The following is a 21,596-nucleotide window of genomic DNA, read 5'->3' on the forward strand; positions in this document are numbered from 1 at the left end:
AAACAACTCTGGCTTCTGTTTTTAGCAAAGTGACATATGTTTGTGTTTCTCAAAGTATTAATAAGTTACATAACAGTCAAACAGTGTCATAAACCACAAGTGGAAAGTAAGCTTTAATGAAATGTTAGCTAAATTAGCTAGCTAGGGGCAAAACTGGACACCTGAACATCTTTGGGTTTAAATAAATTTCATTGAAAGTAATAAAAGGAGAATTAGCTACCGATTATAGCAATTAACCCACATTATGGTTTATAATTCTGTATTTATACATCTAGTTCCCTAGAAGCCTTCCTCAATGATTCAGCAACAATAAAAATGAGAAATCAGCTTTATTGCTCGCCCACACGTCTGAAAGAAAGAAACTGAATGAATGACTGTGCTCAATTCTCCCTTCCCAGATAATTAAAATAAGTCCATTGAAAGTAAATGCTTACAGCATAGTAGCAGACCCCAAACCAGTTATATACTGTACATTCCACAGTATAATAGCAACTTAGATGTCATGGCTGGAAAGGACTTGGACAAATGCAGATGCAGTTTAGGAACTTTATTAAATAAGAGCAGGGCACAGAGAGTGGTCAAAACGTGCAGGGTCAACGCCGGAAAAAAGCAGCAACAGGGAGTAAAAATACCAAACATGAGAATCAGTCCAGAGGTCATACATAGCGAGGCAATATCAAAGAGCAGGGTCAGTGATACAAAAAATAAGGTGAGAGAGTTAACACAGGCAATTAAATAAACGGTTTGTATGAATAAATCTAACAATACTCATTGAGGAGTATGTGAAGTGAGGGTGTATTAATAGTGCCTGTAACAGGTGAAATCAATACTCAGGTGATTGACTTCCAGGAAGTGCCGTGTGCAGTGTCTTGTGATCATAATCGGGATTAATGTCAGTGTGTGGTGCATTTTGTGTATTGCAGTCTGGAGACTAGAGATGAACAGGCATGACAATAGGTGCAGAGACAGGCGTGACAAAAGAAAACAACTGTCAGATTTATTTTTATCTTTAAAAGTGAAAAAAGAAAAGGTGTCAACACAAGTTTTTTTTGCATGATTGTAAAACTTAAATAGCTTCAAAATCTTTTGGAATGTTTTTATCTTACAGTGTATTTCAAAAGTACCCTATATATAGCACCATACATAAATTATACACATTTTTGCAAATGTATCAGTTACACCACTTTATTTAAACTGTCTCAGTTTGATGAGAACCTAATCTTAAACTCATTTGAGGACAGGACCTTCAGGTAAAACATAAATATTGTATAATGAAAATAGTTCAGTGTTGCAGCTTAAAATGTTATCTAATTTTACTTTAACGCAGTGAATGACCCAATGCTTCTCAATAGCTGATGCTTTTGTGCACCAGTCAACTCAGTCATCACAGTATCACAGTACCCATCTGTAAAAATAAACTTGATGGGAGTATGTTATTGTCATTGGACATTAACATTTTCTTCACACAAAAATGATAGGCTGATTTACCTACTGTTTTTGCTGAACTCCGTGGTCGTCCGGTAATTTTAGTCCCGTCCAGAAGCACATCTTTAAGTTTCGTCACCTCGAGTTTAATAAAATAGCTATTTGTCCATTGCCGCGCACCGTAATTACACTTTGGGAGCGCGTTTACATGGGAATCTACGTAAACACAACAGCGGGTGGAAATGGAGGAGCTACTGAACGTGATGTCATGTGACAGAGAAGCCAAAAAAACTCACTAGTCCTCCTGTTTTTTTTATTGTAGTCCAGAGTTTTATTACTGAATAGAAGTGTAATTTTTCTTTTTTACAGACGTCCCCTTGAGAAACGAATCCCGTCTGGATAGGAATTTATTCAGTTCATGTTATTTTAATATAATTAGTAGCTTTTAAATGTGGAATAAATCTGATACAAAACTTTTAAAACTATTACAGTATCATCATTTAGGATCATCATCCAGGATTTTATTAAATGTGATTTAATTATAAAACACTGAATATTTAGTTTTCTGTGCTCAGAACTAAATTCTCTGATGTTTAACTGGATCTGGGATAAAATGTTGGTAATAAAGTTGAATGGTTCGTGGGAACTTATTGAATGAATTATTTTCTAATTTTATCACAGGGAAGTTAGACTTGAATGCCTGACTAGCCCGTGGTTTCAGTTCCGGAGAAGAAAGGCAGTCTCAGACTTCCCCATCTTCATTTGGTCTTGGGGAAACCCTTAAGGCATCTTAACGGATATTCCAGTTCTCAGTGTTTCCACTGGATTTGCCTCAGAAACTTTAAGAAACTTGAATTACGCTGCAGAAGGAGTCTACAAAACTACTGCGCCATATCCATATCTAAACAATATGCATTTCAGCTGAAGTTATATAGATATATTTGCCCATTTTTATTATTTATGCTGGTGACTTTCTTCAGTTTATGAAAGCTTGATTAATTATATGTATGATGCAGATTTCTGGTAGTTAACACAATAGAAGGAATGTCAAATGGACATCTTGGAGGGAGGAGGGGGGGGTAGAATATATGTTATATATAATCTTATACTCTGAAAGATGTTTACTGACCAGCTTGAACATAGACATTAAAACATGTATTTGCTGTACACACAACTCCCTGTCTCCTACTTTGATTTTGTAAGAGTCTCAAAAGATTTTTATATTTAAGCTATTTAGTATTTATTTGCCTCTACAGCAGATTTCTACACACAATTAATGTGAAGTAAGTAAAAGTGTTTTGAAACTGAGGAACATAATTCTGCATTACAGAACATTACATAAAGTTATGAATAATTTTATATACTATATTATATATTGGAATGTCCCATTTCATGCTATTTTTGACTGGTGTTGGAATCTGGAACCTTTCAGCATTGTGACTTTCTGAATTTGCACTTAATTTTACCACAGTTAGTTCTGACCCTGCAATGCGATTGGCTGAAGAGTGCCGTTATAAGCCGGTAATGCACTTTACCTGAAGCTTTCCATGTATTACTCCACCACATACAGGTAACCTAGCAATGATGCAGCGCTTACAAGCCAAACAGCACAGCTACAACTGAGCAACAATGGAACTGTTTTAACTCACAGAGTGTTTATAACCAACAAAACGTATTTTCTTGTCTACTGTAACTTACATGTTTTTTTTTAATAAACAGTGATAATGGAACTGCGGTATAATCACAATAATACACTCGAGGTTCATGCTATAACGTGATCTATGGCCGCATGAGCACAGCAGTGCCAATATTACACATTATAGCACAAACCTCAAGTGTATTTTTGCTTAAATATTTGTAATAATTTGTAACATAATTCCTTTTATTTTCTTGACAGATAGACAAAATTTTAGACTGAGCAAATTAACTGTAAGCTGAATCTTAAAATGATGTGATGTGAAGACACTAAAAACTTTTAGAAGACACTAATTTTGTGTTAATGGAACACATCTAAAAAAAACACTCAACAGATCTACATGACAGAAAAAAACTTAATCCCTTACCTTACATGTCTGGTAAAAACAAAACAAACAAAAATGAAGCAAACAACCAAAAGGAAATGTAAAATCTCTTTTTTTGTGGGTTATGATAAAGTCAGGGAAGCCAAACATTAAGATGTGTGACATACAGGAAAATGTGAGTGTGTAAAAAAATACATTATTAGGAAAAGCATTTATATGCACAAAATCAAAACTTATAATGAATAAATACTGTAGCTGGTGAGTGAGCAGTGTTTTTAGTGTGGTCTAATATATTTCAATACACCAAAGCAGCAGAATAGATACTGTATTTATCTTATGATGATGTGTACCTGCCTATAAAATCACAAAAATCTCAGAAAAGGGACTTCTGACAAAACCCTGATAAAACCCTGTTTCGTCCGCAACATTGCAACAGTTTTAGTCATCCTGCCACATGCTTTTGCACTTTATTTGTATTTCTTTACTAAGATGGTATGACCAGAAGTTTTTTTTTGCTCTGGGACAGACCTGGTATTTTTTTGTGGGTGCATGTGGTCGGAACCACTTTCAGTATTTTCTGTGTGAAGTCCGTATCCTGAGATTGTCTTTTTTGCTTAACCTCTGTGACCTCTGCACTCCTTCATTTTTGTATTTTCTTTCAGTGCTTCGTTACGCTCTGTTTCTGTGGTTTGCAGTAGAGACCTGTCTGTTGTTGCTGTTTCATCTGTGGTCTGAAAATTTCACACACTGCAGTGCTGTGTGAGATACAGTGTTATTTCTAGAGTTATTTAACTGACTGTTCTGGAAAGAAGAGATAAGTGTAATGTACATGTACATTTGTTTCCAATATTGCTGAAATGTATATGTCTGTGTATTGTAGGAACAACAACAACATTTTCAGGCATAACTTTCAGTGTGGCAAGGTGTAGACATGGGCCACATCCTGTTACATATGCCAGTTCTTAGTAGCTTGTTGTTTTCTGGTGAAATGTCGTCAAACTTTGGGCCCGTAATCCAGCTCTGTTTACTTTCTTTATAATGTTGTGATGTTGGTATGTCTGTTCCAGAATCTTGTGTCACTTAAGAGCATTAAAAGTATGTTTAAATTTGGTAAAGAATATTAAAGTGCATTTTCAATTTAATATACTTTATGAAAATACACATTAAATATAATTTATTTCTATTTCCATTTCTATTTCCATATTTTAAGCAATATGCTTTAAAGTCAGATAGATATATTATTGCCAGAAATATATATATAGTGACATTAAATACTGCTTACAGTGCACTTAATGTATTTTTTTCAGTATCATTAAGATTTACACAATATATGTATCATTATGCAAAGTAGTACATTTACAGTATACTTCAAATGTATTAAAATTTATGTTTAAAAAACACATAATTAAATCTACTTAAGTTTGCAGAAGTGGTATGAAAAAAGCACTAAAAAGCACAGCCTAATGCTTTTATGTTGTGTTTAAATATAGCTTAATTTAACTGAAATATATTTTACTTTTAAAAAGTATGTACTTTTGAATGTTAAGTATACTTTGAAAAAATATACTTAATATACTTTTTTTACAAGGGTTACCACGACCAGATTGATAAAACAATTTATTTGTTTGCAGAAAATGTGGTATTTAAGTCAGAAAGTCAGGAAGACAGTGATAAAAGCATTTGGAGTTGAACAAAATGGAATGAATGTTGTAGAAATGAGCTAGAATGTGCAAGTTTATCCTGCTTTTGTTGGAGTTACTGTCTCTACTCTCTACAGTAGAGAATTTCTAATAGATTTTGGACAAGGCTTTGACTGCATTCAGCAGCAAGAGCTTTAGAAAGGTCAGGATGTTGGATGGCCCCACCTACTTCCCAACTCACTTCAATAATGTTGGAAGATGCACCATCATTTCAGAAAACACAATTCCACTGCTTCACAGTTCAGTAATGTGAGCAGTTTTGAAGCCCCTCTAGCGCCTATATTCCTGACATAAGGCATGGTGCCAACAAGCTTTATGGTTTTCTCATCTAGAGAGTCCTATTCTATTAGGAAAATAACTTTTCTACATTCAAGTCAAGTCATAAGGCTGTTATTGTCATTTCATCTAAGCACAAGTACACAGTGCAATGAAATTACATCCCTTGACAACAGGAACTTGACAAGCAGTGTGTGTCCATTTACACATCTCTGTCAGTAATGTGCAAAACATAAAGTGGCTGAATGCATGCCTTAGACAGGGTGTCCACAAACACTTTGATATATAGTTTATCACAAGCTCATTTTAGACTCCTAAAATTGTTCCAAAAGTGAAAAAAGGTGAAGCATGCATTATAAAACATGCAGTATTTAATCTGTAGCTGAACTAGTTCTGCTTTTTTGTGAAGTATACAGTAAACGCTGGGAAGACAGCTTGAGACTGATTCTGTTCATTGACCACAGACATGAAACATTTTCACACTTCCTCCTGCCCCCACACTTCATCTACTGTTAGAGTAGGTTGGTTTCCTTTTGACTAAATTACACTTTTAAGAGGTTCCTTTCTTTTTCACTACCTAAATATTGTCTGTGCAAAACATTTATCATAAAATGCTTAACAACCACTGTATAAAAATATTAACCTTTTCAGACCCTGCATCCATTATAATGAAGTTAAGATGTTAAACATGAAGTTAAACAAACAATAACGTTGTGTTGCATATAACAGCAATTGAGGCCTGTTTCCATCAGAATAGACCAAGAACCAGCCAATGAAAAAGTTCACCAGCAAATAAAAAGTTCACCAGCCAATGAAAAAGTTTACCAGCCAATGAAAAAGTTTACCAGCCAATGACAAAGTTTATCACCCAATGACAAAGCTTACCATCCAATAAAAAAGTTTACCAGCCAAAGAGAAAGTTTACCAGCCAATGAAAAAGTTAACTAAGCTAATATTTTACTAATTCTAAATGGTTTAGAACACATTTTATAATGTTTTTTTTACTTTATACTACTGGTAATGTTTGTGAAATAAAAAGGTCAATATCAAATAAAAAATACAAATGCTAAACAATGCAAGAGACATTAAAAAGCAATTCATATTTTAGTCCTTATATTCTTGTATTCTTATATCTTCCCATCAGCGGAACATAATTCAGGTCTGAAAAGTTTAACAACATTTTTTATGATGGTAAACATGCAGACATGTTTAAACAGGACAGGATAAAAAACACTAGTCTTTATCCATATGACAACGTCTTACTTCTTTTTTTTTGTCAATCTTTTTCCCACTTTCAATCATTTTCAGTTTTCACTCAGGAGTCAAGACTCCCATCATCATGCACTGGTTTCAATGCTGGGAGAAGGAAGTAAGCATTTGCTTCCCCAGAGATGTTACTAATAATGAGACCAGACACTGATTGCAATATGAATGAGAGTTTTTGTAACATTTAACATGAAGTCTGTTTATATATAAACTCCTGCCGTTTAACAAAAAGAGACAATCTCTTTGCTGACTGTGGCACAAGTATAAGAAAGTGAGTCTGCTAAAGGGGAAAGCCCTTACTCAGCTGCACAGTAGCCATGACCTTTGGTTTAGAGTATTCTGGTTTCTCTCTATTCAACAGGATGTCTGGTCTCATATTAATAAAGATACGGGCAGAATTGCAAAGTGGGAAACAGACACGACACACCACCGCATCTTTTCAAAACTACCATTAACACAGCTTTAATGAACAGCTGAACACGATTGGAGGAGAATGCTAACTTCTTTGCTCCAGTTCTTTCCCATGCTAAATGCTAAAATGGAGGAAAGGGAGGGACATCCAAGCTATCTATATGGTTGTGGCATCAGCAGAGATCAACATGAATGAACAAACAGCAGACATATAGTATGAATGTGCAGATGAAGACAAATGAAGGGATAAACAGAATATAGTGAACAGAATATAGAATAAACAGTAAAGAGAGGAAAAAGGCAGGTAAACTAAATAGGATTTCTGCAGTGATTTTGAGTCGTAATCATTACCACTCACTGCACTGTCCTGTGCACTGTGGGTGGTAATGCCTTCTATGATTTGATGTAATGTTGTTACACATTTCTGGTGTGTTGCACAAAAAAAATGCATGACTCATTCACACTTAAAGGAGAACCCTGGTGTAAAATGGGCTGTTGGTGTAATAAAATATGATAAAAAGTACCCACTTTTGATGAATAGCACACCTCCGTTCTCACACAGCATTCCCAGATCAAGAAATTTTAACAGTTTGTCCAAACACCCTTCAGACTGGGTGGCACGGTGCATAATTTTCCCCAATAAATTAGCTTTTTCCACCGTTATCCAGCTCAAAGTAGCTCCACACCTCCTTACTAGAATCCAGAGAGCCCTGGCATTTAAAAAGAGGCATTAATAACTTAAAAAGTGCACAAGAAGCTTATTTAAAAAAAACATTTACTGTACTGATAATGACATAGACATATATATACAGAGATTCTGCATAGCATCGCAGCCGACGCCAGGAGGCAGGCTATGCGGAATCTATGTATATGTATGTCTATGTTATTATTAGTGCAGTGGTATCATGGTGGCGCTTGGAGCTAAAGCTTGCGTTATGACATGTAAAAAGAGGTTTTTAATAAGGGTCTTGTGCACTTTTTAAGTTGTTATTTTATTTTAGGTACTTTTATTCATGTTTTACCACACCAAAAGTCCATTTTACATCGGGGTTCTCCTTTAAATAAACAAAAAAATAATAATAATAGCACCTCACAACAATACAGATTATTATAAAACTTCAAAAGGTGTACAGAAAATGACCATCCACCAACAGGACTACATTGAGCACTAAAGTACTGATCTGGGACAGAGTGCCGGTACATATCTATGCAAACAGTCATACACACATTCACACCACAGCAATTTATGTATCTAATGTACCTGATCTCTATGTTTTTTGGACTGTGGGGAGAAAGTCCCTAAAGGAAGCCCACTCAGACATGGGGAGGACATGGAAACACCACCCAGATAGGGACTTGAACCCGGAACCCCAGCACTGGCAGGTGAACGTTCTTAACAATAAACCACTGTGCTCTATAAATTATTTAGTTTCTGTTTATTATAGATTCATCCACAAGAGTAAGATTAATACGAGACAATAAGAAAAGCTAATAATGGAGTACATTTAACAATATACGGCTCTGTTTTTTTAATTAATTTCTCAGATTTTGCTATTTATAGGTATATGTTTGAGTAAAATGAACATTGTTGTTTTATTCTATAAATTACAGACAAAAAATATATTTTTGTTTAGAGCATTAACTTGCAGAAAACTAGAAATGGCTGAAATGAAAAATACTGAGCTTTCAGACCTCAAATAATGCAAAAACAAAAAAGGCATCTTTCCATATTCTCCTCCACCAGTCTTGCACACTGCTTTTGGATAACTTTATGCCACTTCTGGTACAAAACATTTGTATTCATTAACTCATCAAAAGAAACTCATCAACTTTTTAAGTGATCTCTTATTTTTGTCCAGAGCTGTACTTTTTTTTCAAAACAATATCAGAATTTGTTGTTAGATGTTTGGTTCTGCTCTTCATTCACTCCGGATGCTGCTACTCTTTACAAAGTATAGTCGTGCAACATCTAGAGGAAGTATCATCGTTTGTGGCCTAGCAGCTCTCATAGACGAAATGGAACAGCTATTAGTTAGTATGTGTTAACCATATGCATGCAGCACGCTTTATTTAAGGCGGTTTTATGTAGATTAGCAATATTACTCTTTTCTCAGTGTAATAGGGTTACAGAGACGTTGTGCTGTAAAGGTGCTATAAAATATTGTTTATGACACAAAATGACATGAAGCTTTAAAATCTCTGTACCCTTAGTGTAACCAAAGGTGGGTAACATTACTACAGAAAACAAACCATGGTGTGAAAGCTTTGGTTGTGTTGGTTTTGATCTGACCAAAAAGGTCAGAGTAGGTTTTAACTGTTTAGACAGCTACTCCAACAAATGCTGAATAAACTGTTATCTTATTTTATTATCTTGATTTTACAAGAAGCAATGAATGAGGAGGTGTAACATAGTGTTGTTCGTGGGCATTGGCGTTATACCAGCTAAGTATTGAAAGTAAAGTGATGATTCTCCAATTTGATTGTTCGAAGTTTTGATACTTATTACGACAAAAGAAACCACACTTTTGAGGACACTGGCAAAATAAAACCCAACATGATCCTGCTGATGCACTTTAAAAATCTTCTTTTTTATTTTAGTAATGATTGTGAGAATGTGTAAACTTTGAAAATGGTATTTTACACACAGAACAACTTAAAAATGATTAAAGTCGGAGAAATTGTAGCTTTTTCTAGCTTACTCTACAAAATTCAACTACATTAATACAAAAATGACTCCCTGTAGAGTTTGGGCATATAATCAGACTTTTTGACGTGAACATTGGGCACTTAGGTGCTGATGCTGAACAAAGTGCCAATCCATATCTGGGCATACACACATTCAAACCAGGGCAATTTATAGTTTCACATTTTTCATCACATCTCCATGTTTTTGGGCTGTGGAATAAAATCCACACAGACACAGGGAACATGGAACCCCCCCCCCCCCCCCCCCCCCAGATAAGGACTTGAACCCAGGACCCCAGTGCTAATAACTAAGCCACTGTGCCACCACTGTCCATCCCACTCAAAAATAAGTAAAATGAAATACTATTTTGGCAAATACAGTTAAACAAGTTAGTCAAAATAAATAAATAAATAAATAAATAAATAAACAGGATAAACTAAAGAAACATGCAAACAAAAATGAGTCTCTGTAGAGTTTGGAAGTCTAGTCAGATTTTTTTTATGACGTGTCACAGAAATAGGTCGGTGGATTTTAATAGAAAGTGCTCTAATTTGGTGATACATTTCTATGAACACTAACCCCCCTCTCCCACCCCCCCAAATGATGATGATTTTAAAACGTATCTCTCCCCCGGGGGCGCAGATACTACGTTTGCATACACCCCAAAAGTATATAGTTGTGCCCCTGAATATAGCTGAATTTTCAATATTTGCTATTTTCTGGTGTGACTCAACTTCAGCTAATCTAATGAATGTATCCTGTGTTCTACATTATAAATCTGAAGACTTGCAAATCTAAACGCTTTCTAAATGTCTGTAATTGTGTGGGTTTAACACACCGTCTCTTTTCAGCATGTAGGTGTGAAATATATGAAGGCGGGGTCAGAGTGAGTGGTCTGCATTTTTTGCACATTAACTTTCCGCCAGCAGTTTTAGAATGCAGGTGTTAAAAACAGTGTTTTTAGTGCATCTGTCATTTGGATGAATTTAGATGGAACCTCTTCCAAGTTTTGTCATCCTCACTTTTTAATTTTGAAATATTTAATGGGCTTAGATTCAGATTTTTTCATAGGCTGCATGTGATCCTTAACAGACTTGATCTGATTTTACCCCAGGTTTGCTTTTTCTCCCACCTCTTCCTCACTTTTATTACCCTAAACAGTCAGTAAACTCAAGTTCAAAGTACAAGGTTATTATTCTGGAGAGAGAAATGTAATCATTTCAGTTTTTCAATTAAAAATGTTGGTTTATTGTAGAATTTGGCACCACATATTGTGTTGGATCAGTTCAGGCTTAAAAAAAACTCTATTAGGGATTTAGTTAAAGAATGTGCTCTGAATTTTGTATTTATTGTTTAAAATATATATATACAATACAATATAATAAATATTTTAATACAAGAAGAAGTTCATATTTTTAACACAAAGGTACACAATCTGTGTTTAAGATGTGTCTTTTGCCTGTGTTACAATAGTGCTAAAATAAAAACTGTGTTTAATAAATACATTATTTCTGACAGTGTGTATTGTCTGACCTAAAACAATTCGTGTAATTAGTGTAAGTAGTGTAAATGCAATTAAAAAACACATTTTTTAAGAATTAAAACTTTAATCTTTAGGTAAAGGCACCCTGATTGCATTTCTCTGAAATGCAGAAGTGAAATACGGGTTCATAGTGGAAACCCCTTTGTTCAACACATGAGTAACATGGAGGGGAAATGAGACACTAAATCACACGTTTTTCAAAGTGATGAAAGTCATAAAGAGATTAGTCTCTGAAACTCGGGAGTATAAGGTTGCACAACAGACAGTGACAGTGACCAGCGATAAACTTTAAAACTACATTTATTTTACATTTTAAAACTACATTTTGTTGTAAACTTCAGGAGCACAGCATATTTAAACCTTCGTTTTGCTATCTGAACACATCTCCTGAAGTAACACTAAATGAGTTGTCTGTAATTGCAAACGTGTGGTGTTTCACGTATCATCTCTTTTGAGCATGTAGGTGTGAAAATATGAAGATGGAGTGGTCTGCATCTTCCATCTGTCTTTGAAACGTTATTTTAGGTGTTATTTAGGTGTCGTTTTTTAACACAGCTATTGTGTTTACAGAACTCAACCCTTGAAGTAATGTCTGGCTCAGGTATTTTTTTTGTGATCAAGTATATATATTTATTTTATTTAAAGGAGGATTATAAATACAAGGACATTTTACACAAATTCTCTAAATGGACAAACTCCACAAACTGACATAACATCCACCCACCTTCTTAGCAGCATTTGACCAGATATACTAAGGATCTTTTAGCACTTTGTATCTTAGTGGCACACCTGGTGCCAAAGGCCCTCCTGTCTCTCCCACACTTAGCTCGAACTGCGTTCTCCAGTCGATGGACTACGATACCCAGAATGCACCACACAATAGCATCACACCCATTCACGATAGCAGGACACTGCACACGACAACTACAGGAAGTTAATCACCTGAGTATTATGATCACCGATTCACAGCACTATTCACCCTCATTTTTTGCCTACCTGTTGAGACCTTGTTTTTGTTTTTTTTGTTTTCTCTTGACTCCCTCGTTTTTCCTGATTTTTACCTTGTCTCCATTGCTGCCTTCTTGTGTATGACCTTTGGACTGTTAACTGTGTTTGATATGTTTTTTTTTTTCTCTGGCTGTTGTTTACCAGTATTGACCTTGTTCGTTTTGAGATGATTACATTCAGAATCATCATTTAAAGAAGAGCACAGTGAGAATAGAGGACATCTTTTCTTTGTGACACCCTTGTCCTTAAACTAAACACACTAGGGCATGCCCAGAACTTGCAAATGTAGAGTTTTCCATGCAGTAAGAAGACCAAAGTAACATAAGGTAAACAATAGAAACACGTCTCTTTGCACAGGATCTGGGTGGTCCAGCAGACTAAGGCTGTCATTATGATCAGGAGACCACTGGATTGAATCCTGGGTCATGCAGCTCGTCATCAGCTGCTGGAGTCTGAGAGAACACAATTGGTCTTGCTGGTAATGGGGGGGGGGGGGGGGGTGCAGCTGAGTTGGTGGAGTAATTGGCATAGCTAAAATTGTGGTAGAAAAAGTGCGATAAAATAAAAATAACACAAACAAACAAGTAGTGTAAGGGATGTATGCAAGAAGAAGAAGAAAATGTATATATAAACATGTAAAAAAATAATGAAAGTGTTTTTCACAGGAAGTCAGTCCAGATCTACTAAGAAGCTTTTAGTACCATGTGGAGGTCAAGCGTAAAATATGAGCTCCAATGTCCGAGGTAATTATTTGGGTAAAAGGAGGATTAAGCATTGAGACCAGTCCAGAGAATTAGTCTAAAATTCAAACGATGTATTAAACTGATTGCATTTCTCAGAACTATAATGCAGGTCAGAGTTCATAGTGGAAACCTGATTCCACTAACACATGAGTAACATGGAAGAAGCACTGAATCATACACTTATTTTGCAGAGTAATGAAAGTCACTTTGGAACTATACTCAGAAGGAGAGGAGGGCGAGTCTAACTAACAGACAGACAGACAAACATGAAAGTGCAGCGTAAGTTCTGCTAGATTCCAGTTCTACGTCACCTTGCTTAATAATCTAATCTGCTTAACAGGGTGCTAACATAACTGTTTATTGTGCAGTGTAAGAACTAATACAGCCATTATTAATCATTTCCACATAACAGAGCCTTTATTAAGCACCAATAACACTTGCACAGAACAAAGTCTAATAAGTACTGAATAAATCGTTTACAAATGTCTAATTAAGGCTTTATTAAGCAAATAATAAGACATTATTAAGCGCCGAATTTGTGTTCCTTAAAATGAAGTGTTACCCAGACGATTAGTCTTTAGATTTTAGTCACTAATTAGGGATTAGTGATGAGGGACAGTGGCCAGAAATCTCAGCAATGAAGGGTTAGTTGTTTTTTTACACAAGGGCACCTCAGATATGAAATCCACAGACCGTACAGGGGATTTAAGTATGGTTGTAGAACACAGATACCTCAGACTGCTGAAATAAAAACTTTGATTCCTGGATGGTATGCTTACAAATTGTCCAAAGAGGCATCTTCTCTTTACATGTCATTCAACTTAGTTAAAGAGAAACAGTTGTGCTCTTCATCTGAATTTCCACCCCCCCCCCACCACCACCACCCCACTTCCCCAACACCCCCCACATCCCTCCTGCATTTGCATTTTGAAATCTTGCTTAGAACTAGCCTCATCACTTTTTTCTTCTGCTGGTAAACAGAGTAATGTTACTTTCTATGTAAGCAGAGTCCCCATTTGAAAAGCTCTTGAGTCATATAGTTGCATGAGGGTGGTCCTTCCTACCTCAGTGTTTAATACATTTATCATAAACTTGATCTCAATGTTTGCTTTCCTGTGGGAACCAAAAAAAAACATAGATCTTTAATGTAAAATAGCAACTAGCATACACATCAAAACTATTCATTTTTTTATTTTTAAGACCAAACAACAAGCATAAACAACAGGAAAAACCATTAAAAACAAAAGAAACAAACAAACAAAAAAGGTTATAAATTAATGAAACCCAACTAAAGTGTTATGTTCTGGGCAAATATTGACATTGTTTGCGAATTATTTTTATGCCAAAAGTTTAGATTTTTCATGACGTGGACTAATTTTATTTTTCCATGGATTATTCATACATAACAGGCCCGTAGCCAGGGGGGATTGAAGGGTTTGTTCAATCCCCCCCCATCCCCCACAACCCCCCCTCAGCCACCCCAACCCCCCCCCCCCCCGCCTGCCCCCAGAGTAGTGACGAGTAAGAAAAATTGTTAATGTTTCTCTTTACACATTTTGTTCAGACTGTTTTACACCAATCCAGTAGGTGGCGGTAATTCCCCCATTTCTGTTCTAAGCTTGTGGAAAGAATAAGAATCAGGGGAAAGTTAACACCGGATTATTACTGTTATTATTGCGATAACTTCAAAGTCTGGATTTTAGTTGATTTTTTCGTACGTCCATATTTGGTCGAAAGCGGACATGTTATACACCATTCGAACCGTCTGCCTCTCCAGATTACGGAACTGTGTTTAGAGTTTAAATCTGCTTGTGTTTCACACCCAACCCCCTCCAGCGCTTCCCCCACACTCTTACCTTCAAAACGCCTCCAAATTTAAGAAAATCCATCAATCCAGTCACCAGTAATTCTCACATATATCCAAACAGTGCTTGAAATAATTTTAGGCAGAAAAAAATAATATCAACTTTAACGCGTTATTAAAAGCTGATTATTGGTCGCTCCATGAATCCACGCATATCTAATGAATCAGCAGACCCTCACAGACCAGACGGTATGCAAATGAGCTCTGTCAGCCAAACAGGCGCCGAGTTCAGCGAGCTGAAGGGAGGGGGGGGGGGGGGGCAACGAAGTCCCAGCACAGTTATAGGAAGATTTTAATAAGACAGAACACTTCAGTTTATATTATTATTAATTCATGTTTAAGTTTTAATGACCATACCGATAGTGTTCCTAATGAAGTAATTCTTATCTATTTATGTCAATAGTAGAGAGATAGACAATAAAGGACAGCAACATCAGAGACAGACAATGGAGGGCAGCAACAGAGACAATGGAACAAAGCAACAGACAACTGAGGTGAGCAACAGAGACAGACAATGAAGTCACATCACAGATGTAGGAAGTTTGAGTAACACTTACATTTATATCAAATGTATGTTAACAGTGGGGAGCAACAGATGAACAAATAAGGACAGCAACAACAGATTCACAACAAACTTATAATAAATAAAATATGTCTAAATTAAAAGGTTTGAAGTGTGCTCATGTATTTAGGGGGCATTGGAGTAGAGAGCCAAATGAAGTCCACTTTTGGGGGAAAAAGATCCCCCCCATCACAATGCTGGCTACGGGCCTGCATAATTGCCTTTTCTGCTTTGTATTTTGCTCCAATTTGATATACAGCATTTATTATTGCTAATGCTGTAAAAAATGATTAAAATAAAATAGAAAATTAAAGATTAGTCTGAACATTTAATTAAAATGTTCTTATCTATATTTTTATTCTAGAACACTCTGTTATTTATTGCCAGGTTAAAGGGAAAAATAAGTCACATTAGACTTCTGGACCCCACTGTATATACATTTAAAAATATATACATGAGAAGATTTGGAAAGCGCTTGGATTTCTAAAAATCTAAAATCGACCTGCAGTTTATCATAATACATTATGAACTAAAGTGTGAGACCATAGGATGCTCAGAAAGAGGATGTGTAATTAAAGGATGATTTAAATAATCTGTGCTTATTTGTAACCACCACAATGTTTTTTTTATGTAAAATGACATATTTTATCTTATTTACCAATTTACATGTTCTAATATGTAGATTATTATACCTTATATGATTACAAAACTGTAATCACAGACTTTTAAGTTACAATAATTTGTTTTAAATACTGTTTATAATGAACTTCAATGTTTTACATTGTTTACCAGAACACACGTGATGCAAATATAAATCTTATATTTAATCCAGATTGCATTTCTTAGAACTGACGTGGAATGTCAGTGACTGGGTAACGGAACAGGACATTAGTCATGGGAAGCATCGTCATCTATACGCACAAGTAATAAGTAAGGGAAGTGAAACACATTACACACAGTTCTTTTTTTGCAAAGTAATGCCAGTTTATTGCTTACAGACCTTTAGTGCCAACAGTTATAATGAAATAATATCCAGACAAAAGAAGGAAAATAGGATTATAATAATTTCCAAGGTCACAGTGATTGCAACATACATGCATGTTAAAGCTAAGCAGCTAAATAGAAATTATAATGCATAATAAATGATGTTAAATTATAGGCAGCCGAAAGCTGAATAATACATTTGTGCTTCATCTTTTGGTGTATTCAGTTCTTGAATTCTGGCAGACCTGCAAGACAGAGTAGAGTTAGTAAGAGTTCAGTGTTTGAAGTTCAAGTTTGAAGATCTAGGAAAAACAGTTAAAAGTGTTTTTTTCAGTATAAAACTTCTGCATATAACATGAAAATGGTTTATCTAACATATTTGCAACCACCACCTGCAAACACTAAAACTAAAACAATATTTCAATGTTATGTTTTAGTGTTTTAGTGTAAAGCTATTGTGTTGTATATGTTGGTCTTTCAAAATTAATAAAGCAGTGAAACATTAAAAAAAGTTAGAATTTTTTTTTTTTATAAAAAATGAGTGAATTATTCTAATTGAAGCATTACCTGTTAGAGGTAAGGACCACCACTGCACTAATTATTGATAGAATAATTAGTAATGGAGTTAGTAATGGAATATTAACACTGGAGGTAAGGATGTTTTTTGTTTCAGACATATTTTGGATGGTTATACATGCACCGGGTTAAACTGACCAGGGATCACCATTGCTGTTCCTGACAAATGAACCATAAATAATATATTTAAGTTTTTGGGGGACGTCGATCTTTGGAAAGATTTAGCTGGTCCTTGGAAAACCCAGAGTTCACATTGTTACCCAGTATCTTTAACCATTGCCAGGGGTGTTGGCTAAAAAAATGGGCCTAGTTACTATTAAAAGTATTAAAAGTTTCAGTTATTTAAGAAACATTTAGGGGTTCTTTATTTTAAAACTGTGGAAGAACCCCTAAAGGTGCTTTGAGGAACTTTTAGAACTTTTCTTGAAGGTTCCTCAAAGCCTCTTGAAAGATTCTTCCATAATTTTAAATTAAAGAACCTCTAAATATTCCTCAAGGAACTTAAACTTTTAACAGTGATAGGGTCCCCCTCTTGAACCCTATATTTATTATTCAGTTATTAATCTTAATAATCTTGCAGAAACTGTTGTATATGACTTGTTTTCTGTTTGATTTAGAATAGTTTGTGTAGTACCCCAGGGTTCTGTTCTATTCAGGGTTCTTGGAGCTATGAAACTGATGTTAATTGTGACAGAAATGTAGGTGTTAAAGGTAAAGAAGTGTAAAGAAATGTAAGATACAGAGTATTGGAGATTAAAACGGGTCCTTTCGGTCACATAAACTATAAAATTTTAGGGTTTATATGTCCATTGCAGTTTGGTCTTACATACTAAACACAAATATAAAGATGCCACAAAGGGTTTTTGAGCAATGCCTTCAAAGAAACCACATTTGGTTCCCAGAAGAACAATTCTTGTAAAATAAATGTGAGTAAGGGTTTATATTTAAGCTCAACCAGGATTCTTCACCATCACACTCATTTCTATCACAAACATGGTTGTTTTAGGGAACCAAGAGTGGTTTTGCTGCGGCATCATTCTAAAAAATATTGTAGCACCTTAATCAGAGATCTGATTGGTGCCTCTAACAAACCCAGTCTCAGTTTCTGTTGCAGTTATATACAGACAGGCTCTTTTTTTAACCCTTGTGTGGTGCTCGGGTCTGTGGGACCCGTTTTCATTTTTCATCAAATGATACTAAAAAAATATTTTTTCTAACTCAAACTCAAAACATATATCAAAACACACACTGTACACTCCCCCCCCAACCATTTATATTACATACAGTATTACATACAGTATGTTTGGCCAAAGGCTAATAAACATTACTTCATTTGTAAATTTGAAACTAAACAAATTTTCTACTCATATCTTGAGTTTAATTCATTTTCTTTTACATTTTATTAAAAAAACTAATAAAAAAAGAGTAGCACTTTTTGAAAGAAATGTAACATAAGAAAGGTAAAGGGCAAATATTAACCATGTAAGCTGTTTATATTGCTTGTAATTTAGGTGAAGCAAGCATGTGTAAAGCATTTTAATGTAAAATTGCTTAATTTTGCTGAATTAAATACAAGTAACAAAGTAAATGAGTAACAAAAATATGAACACCACACAAGGGTATTTGTGGGCATAAATACCTTTTTGTCTCCTTTGGATCCAGCGGGCTTTGGGGTCAGAGCAGTACTTGTCTTCGCCGGCAAAGAATCTACAAAAACAAAAAAAAAGTAATAAAATAATATGTTCTTCAAGTGTGGAAGTGGTGCTTATTGGAGATTTTTTTAGTAGATTTGATGTAAAAATGGTGTATTTACATGATTGCTTCAACACAAGGAGCCAGGGCATTTTGGTGCTTGTATCCGGTGAGCTTTATTTCACGTGGAATAGGTGCAGTAGACACCTGATCACAGCATAACAGACCGACTCGAGTAGGCCGGCGATCTGAAAGAGAAACAGAGACACAGAAAAGATTTCCAAATGAATAACTCTGACCCCATTAAAGTTACGACATGAAGGACGGTTTGTAACAGTTAAAAACAGCTCACAATTTTACAGTATTAACACTATTAGCTGATTTAACAATAACAGTGCTGATATAATACTTGCAAATTTGCTTCATAGACATGCAGAAATACTCAATTCTTTGATTTGCCCACAGTGCCATGCTTAGATGCCGTTTTAACAAAGCACTGGCATGACTTAAAGCGACTCACCCTTTCACTTTTACTGTCATGACAAAAACAAACGCGCAGCATCGAAGTACATACCCGCTTTGCCCTTTTCAACACGCAATAAATATAATCATTATTAAATGTTTATCAGACCAACAAACATGGAATCAAAATACGAGCAGTTAACACTGTCACTGATATGTTAAAAAGTCTTAAGCAGACACTTACAGTTAGCAGATACACCGTCAAGACATCCGAAAAGTACGAGCAGTGCTGCCAAAGCAGCAAGTTTAAAACTCCAACACTGCATAGTTCTCTGGTGGTCTTGTAAAGCTGATCAGTCAGTGATTATCAGTGATCTAGAGACTTCTCTTTTATTGCCAACCCTGTTCAAGTAGAAAAAAAATTGAACTGCGTCACAAACATTGCACCTTCTCAAAGAAGCCCCAGCATCACAACTCTGCTTCTGACCACATGTAAAACTACGGTTCACACCTCGAACCCACACTGAGCCAGCGTCACTGCAGTCAGCAAAAAACAAGCAGCCAACGCGTGTGCAGGTTGGTAAATGATGAAGATGGGGGAATGTGTAAAAGGTGGATTTTTGCTCGTAGATGCATGACATAGATGCACAGATTTAGTCAGAAAAAATATATATATATATATTTTGCCTTAACTGCAGCTGTAACATTTTTTGTAACATTTTGTAATATTTGTATTATTTAATTTTTAATGTTATCTCATATCGCATATCGCATTTTACAACTGCTGCTGATGCAACATCACCTGGTAACCAGCGCACTTGGAGGTAAGAGCAGTGATACAGCTTTTATACATCAGCTAACAGACCTCTGTGCTGAGCAACATCAAAATAGGAGTGATGTGAGGAAAGAGAGAGAGCGCCATCTACCTACCCAGTCAGAGTCAGAGAGAGCAGGGCGGTTGTTCTCTCTCAGACTCTGGCTGCTGATAGCAAGCAGCATGATCTGGAATATAAAACTGATGATCTTCTAATCATAGTGCATAATGGCAGCTCACAGCCATTGTGATGCTAGTTTTACACACAATACCAATCAGTATTCAACTTTAGAACTTGGAAAAAGCTGCACGTCTGGTCTTCAACCAGTCAAAACGGGCACATGTCACCCCGCTGCTCATTGAGCTCCACTGGCTACCAGTTGATGCTCGCATCAAATTCAAAACTCTTACTATCACCTACAAGGTGACGACAGTACAGGCTCCTTCCTACCTGCACTCACTCCTGAAGGCTTACGCTACCTCCCGGCTGCTGCGCTCCTCCAATGAACGTCGCCTCGCTTTGCCAAACACTCACACAAAGCAATCCAGACTTTTCTCATACAGAGTTCCCCAATGGTGGAACAAACTACCTTCCACTACCAGATCAGGAGAATCTCTCGCTATCTTTAAGAAACTCCTGAAGACAGAGCTCTTTAAAGAGCACTTACTCTCCTAACACCTCTAACACACTAACTACTTCTAACCTCATTTCCTTCTTCCCCTCCTTCACTCTTCTATCCCATTATTTCCCTTCGACCTCCTTTAAGCCCTATCTAAAGATGGTTTATCTTAATTCCTATTACTTGTACTTGACTATTGTAAGTCGCTTTGGACAAATGGTCTGCCAAATGTAATGTAATGTAATGTAATGTAATGTAATGTAAAAAAAGCTGAATACTTCAAATACAACAATTTAATATTAACACATTGAAATACTGGATTTTCTCACTAATAAAAAAACAACTAGTGTTAGCTGTCAGTGTTAAAATGCAACACTGACAACTTTTTGCTGTACATGGTGGCATTTATATAAACTAGTTAAGGGATTCGAATCACTTTTTTCACCAAGATAATTGTCTGGAAATAAAATAATATAGATGACAGCCAAAAGTAGAATGTTAATGAATATATGCCTACGTGTAGATAGAAGGAAATTAAAAATCTACCATTATTTACACTATTTTTGCAGATTTATATCATATGTTAGTGTTTGTGAAGCATGAGGAGTCCACTGTAGTTGATAAGTGCTTAAGAAACTGTTAGCGTGTATAGATGTGTTATAAGGAAGTGGTTGGATGCGCTAATGTCTGTGGTGAGAGGATTCAGTGTGCTTCTTTAGTCTTGTGTTATATATGTACAGTGACTTGCAAAAGTATTAATACCACTTCAACTTTTTCACATTTTGTCACCGTACAACCACAAACTTAAACGTATTTTATTGAGTTTTTAAGTGATTGACCAACACAAAGTAGCACATAATTGGGAAGTGGAACAAAAACAATACATAGATTTAAAAAAAAAAAAAGTGTGATGTGTATTTAGCCCCCCTAGATCAATACTTTG

The 21,596-nt window shown here is 35.7% G+C and overlaps 1 protein-coding gene across 1 annotated transcript; it reads right to left on the minus strand.

The window, feature by feature from the left end:
- Positions 1-16,700: 16,700 nt before the first annotated feature.
- On the minus strand, positions 16,701-19,636 carry ccl34b.4 (chemokine (C-C motif) ligand 34b, duplicate 4). Its single transcript, XM_049463154.1, has 4 exons — positions 19,464-19,636; positions 18,879-19,005; positions 18,705-18,772; positions 16,701-16,734 (listed from the first exon to the last, which is right to left on the minus strand). The coding sequence occupies exons 1-4, from the start codon at positions 19,543-19,545 to the stop codon at positions 16,712-16,714; spliced, it is 300 nt and encodes a 99-aa protein (XP_049319111.1). The 5' UTR covers positions 19,546-19,636; the 3' UTR covers positions 16,701-16,711.
- Positions 19,637-21,596: the final 1,960 nt, after the last annotated feature.

Source organism: Astyanax mexicanus, chromosome 1 (assembly GCF_023375975.1).
Source record: "Astyanax mexicanus isolate ESR-SI-001 chromosome 1, AstMex3_surface, whole genome shotgun sequence".
Classification (NCBI taxonomy): domain Eukaryota; kingdom Metazoa; phylum Chordata; class Actinopteri; order Characiformes; family Acestrorhamphidae; genus Astyanax; species Astyanax mexicanus.

Coding starts and splice junctions, on each gene's coding strand:
- ccl34b.4 (XM_049463154.1), bottom strand. CDS start 19,545: ATGCAGTGTTGGAGTTTTAAACTTGCTGCTTTGGCAGCACTGCTCGTA. Junction 18,773..18,878: donor CCTTGTGTTGAAGCAATCAT/GTAAATACACCA, acceptor TTGTTTTTGTAG/ATTCTTTGCCGGCGAAGACA. Junction 16,735..18,704: donor GATCCAAAGGAGACAAAAAG/GTATTTATGCCC, acceptor TCTGTCTTGCAG/GTCTGCCAGAATTCAAGAAC.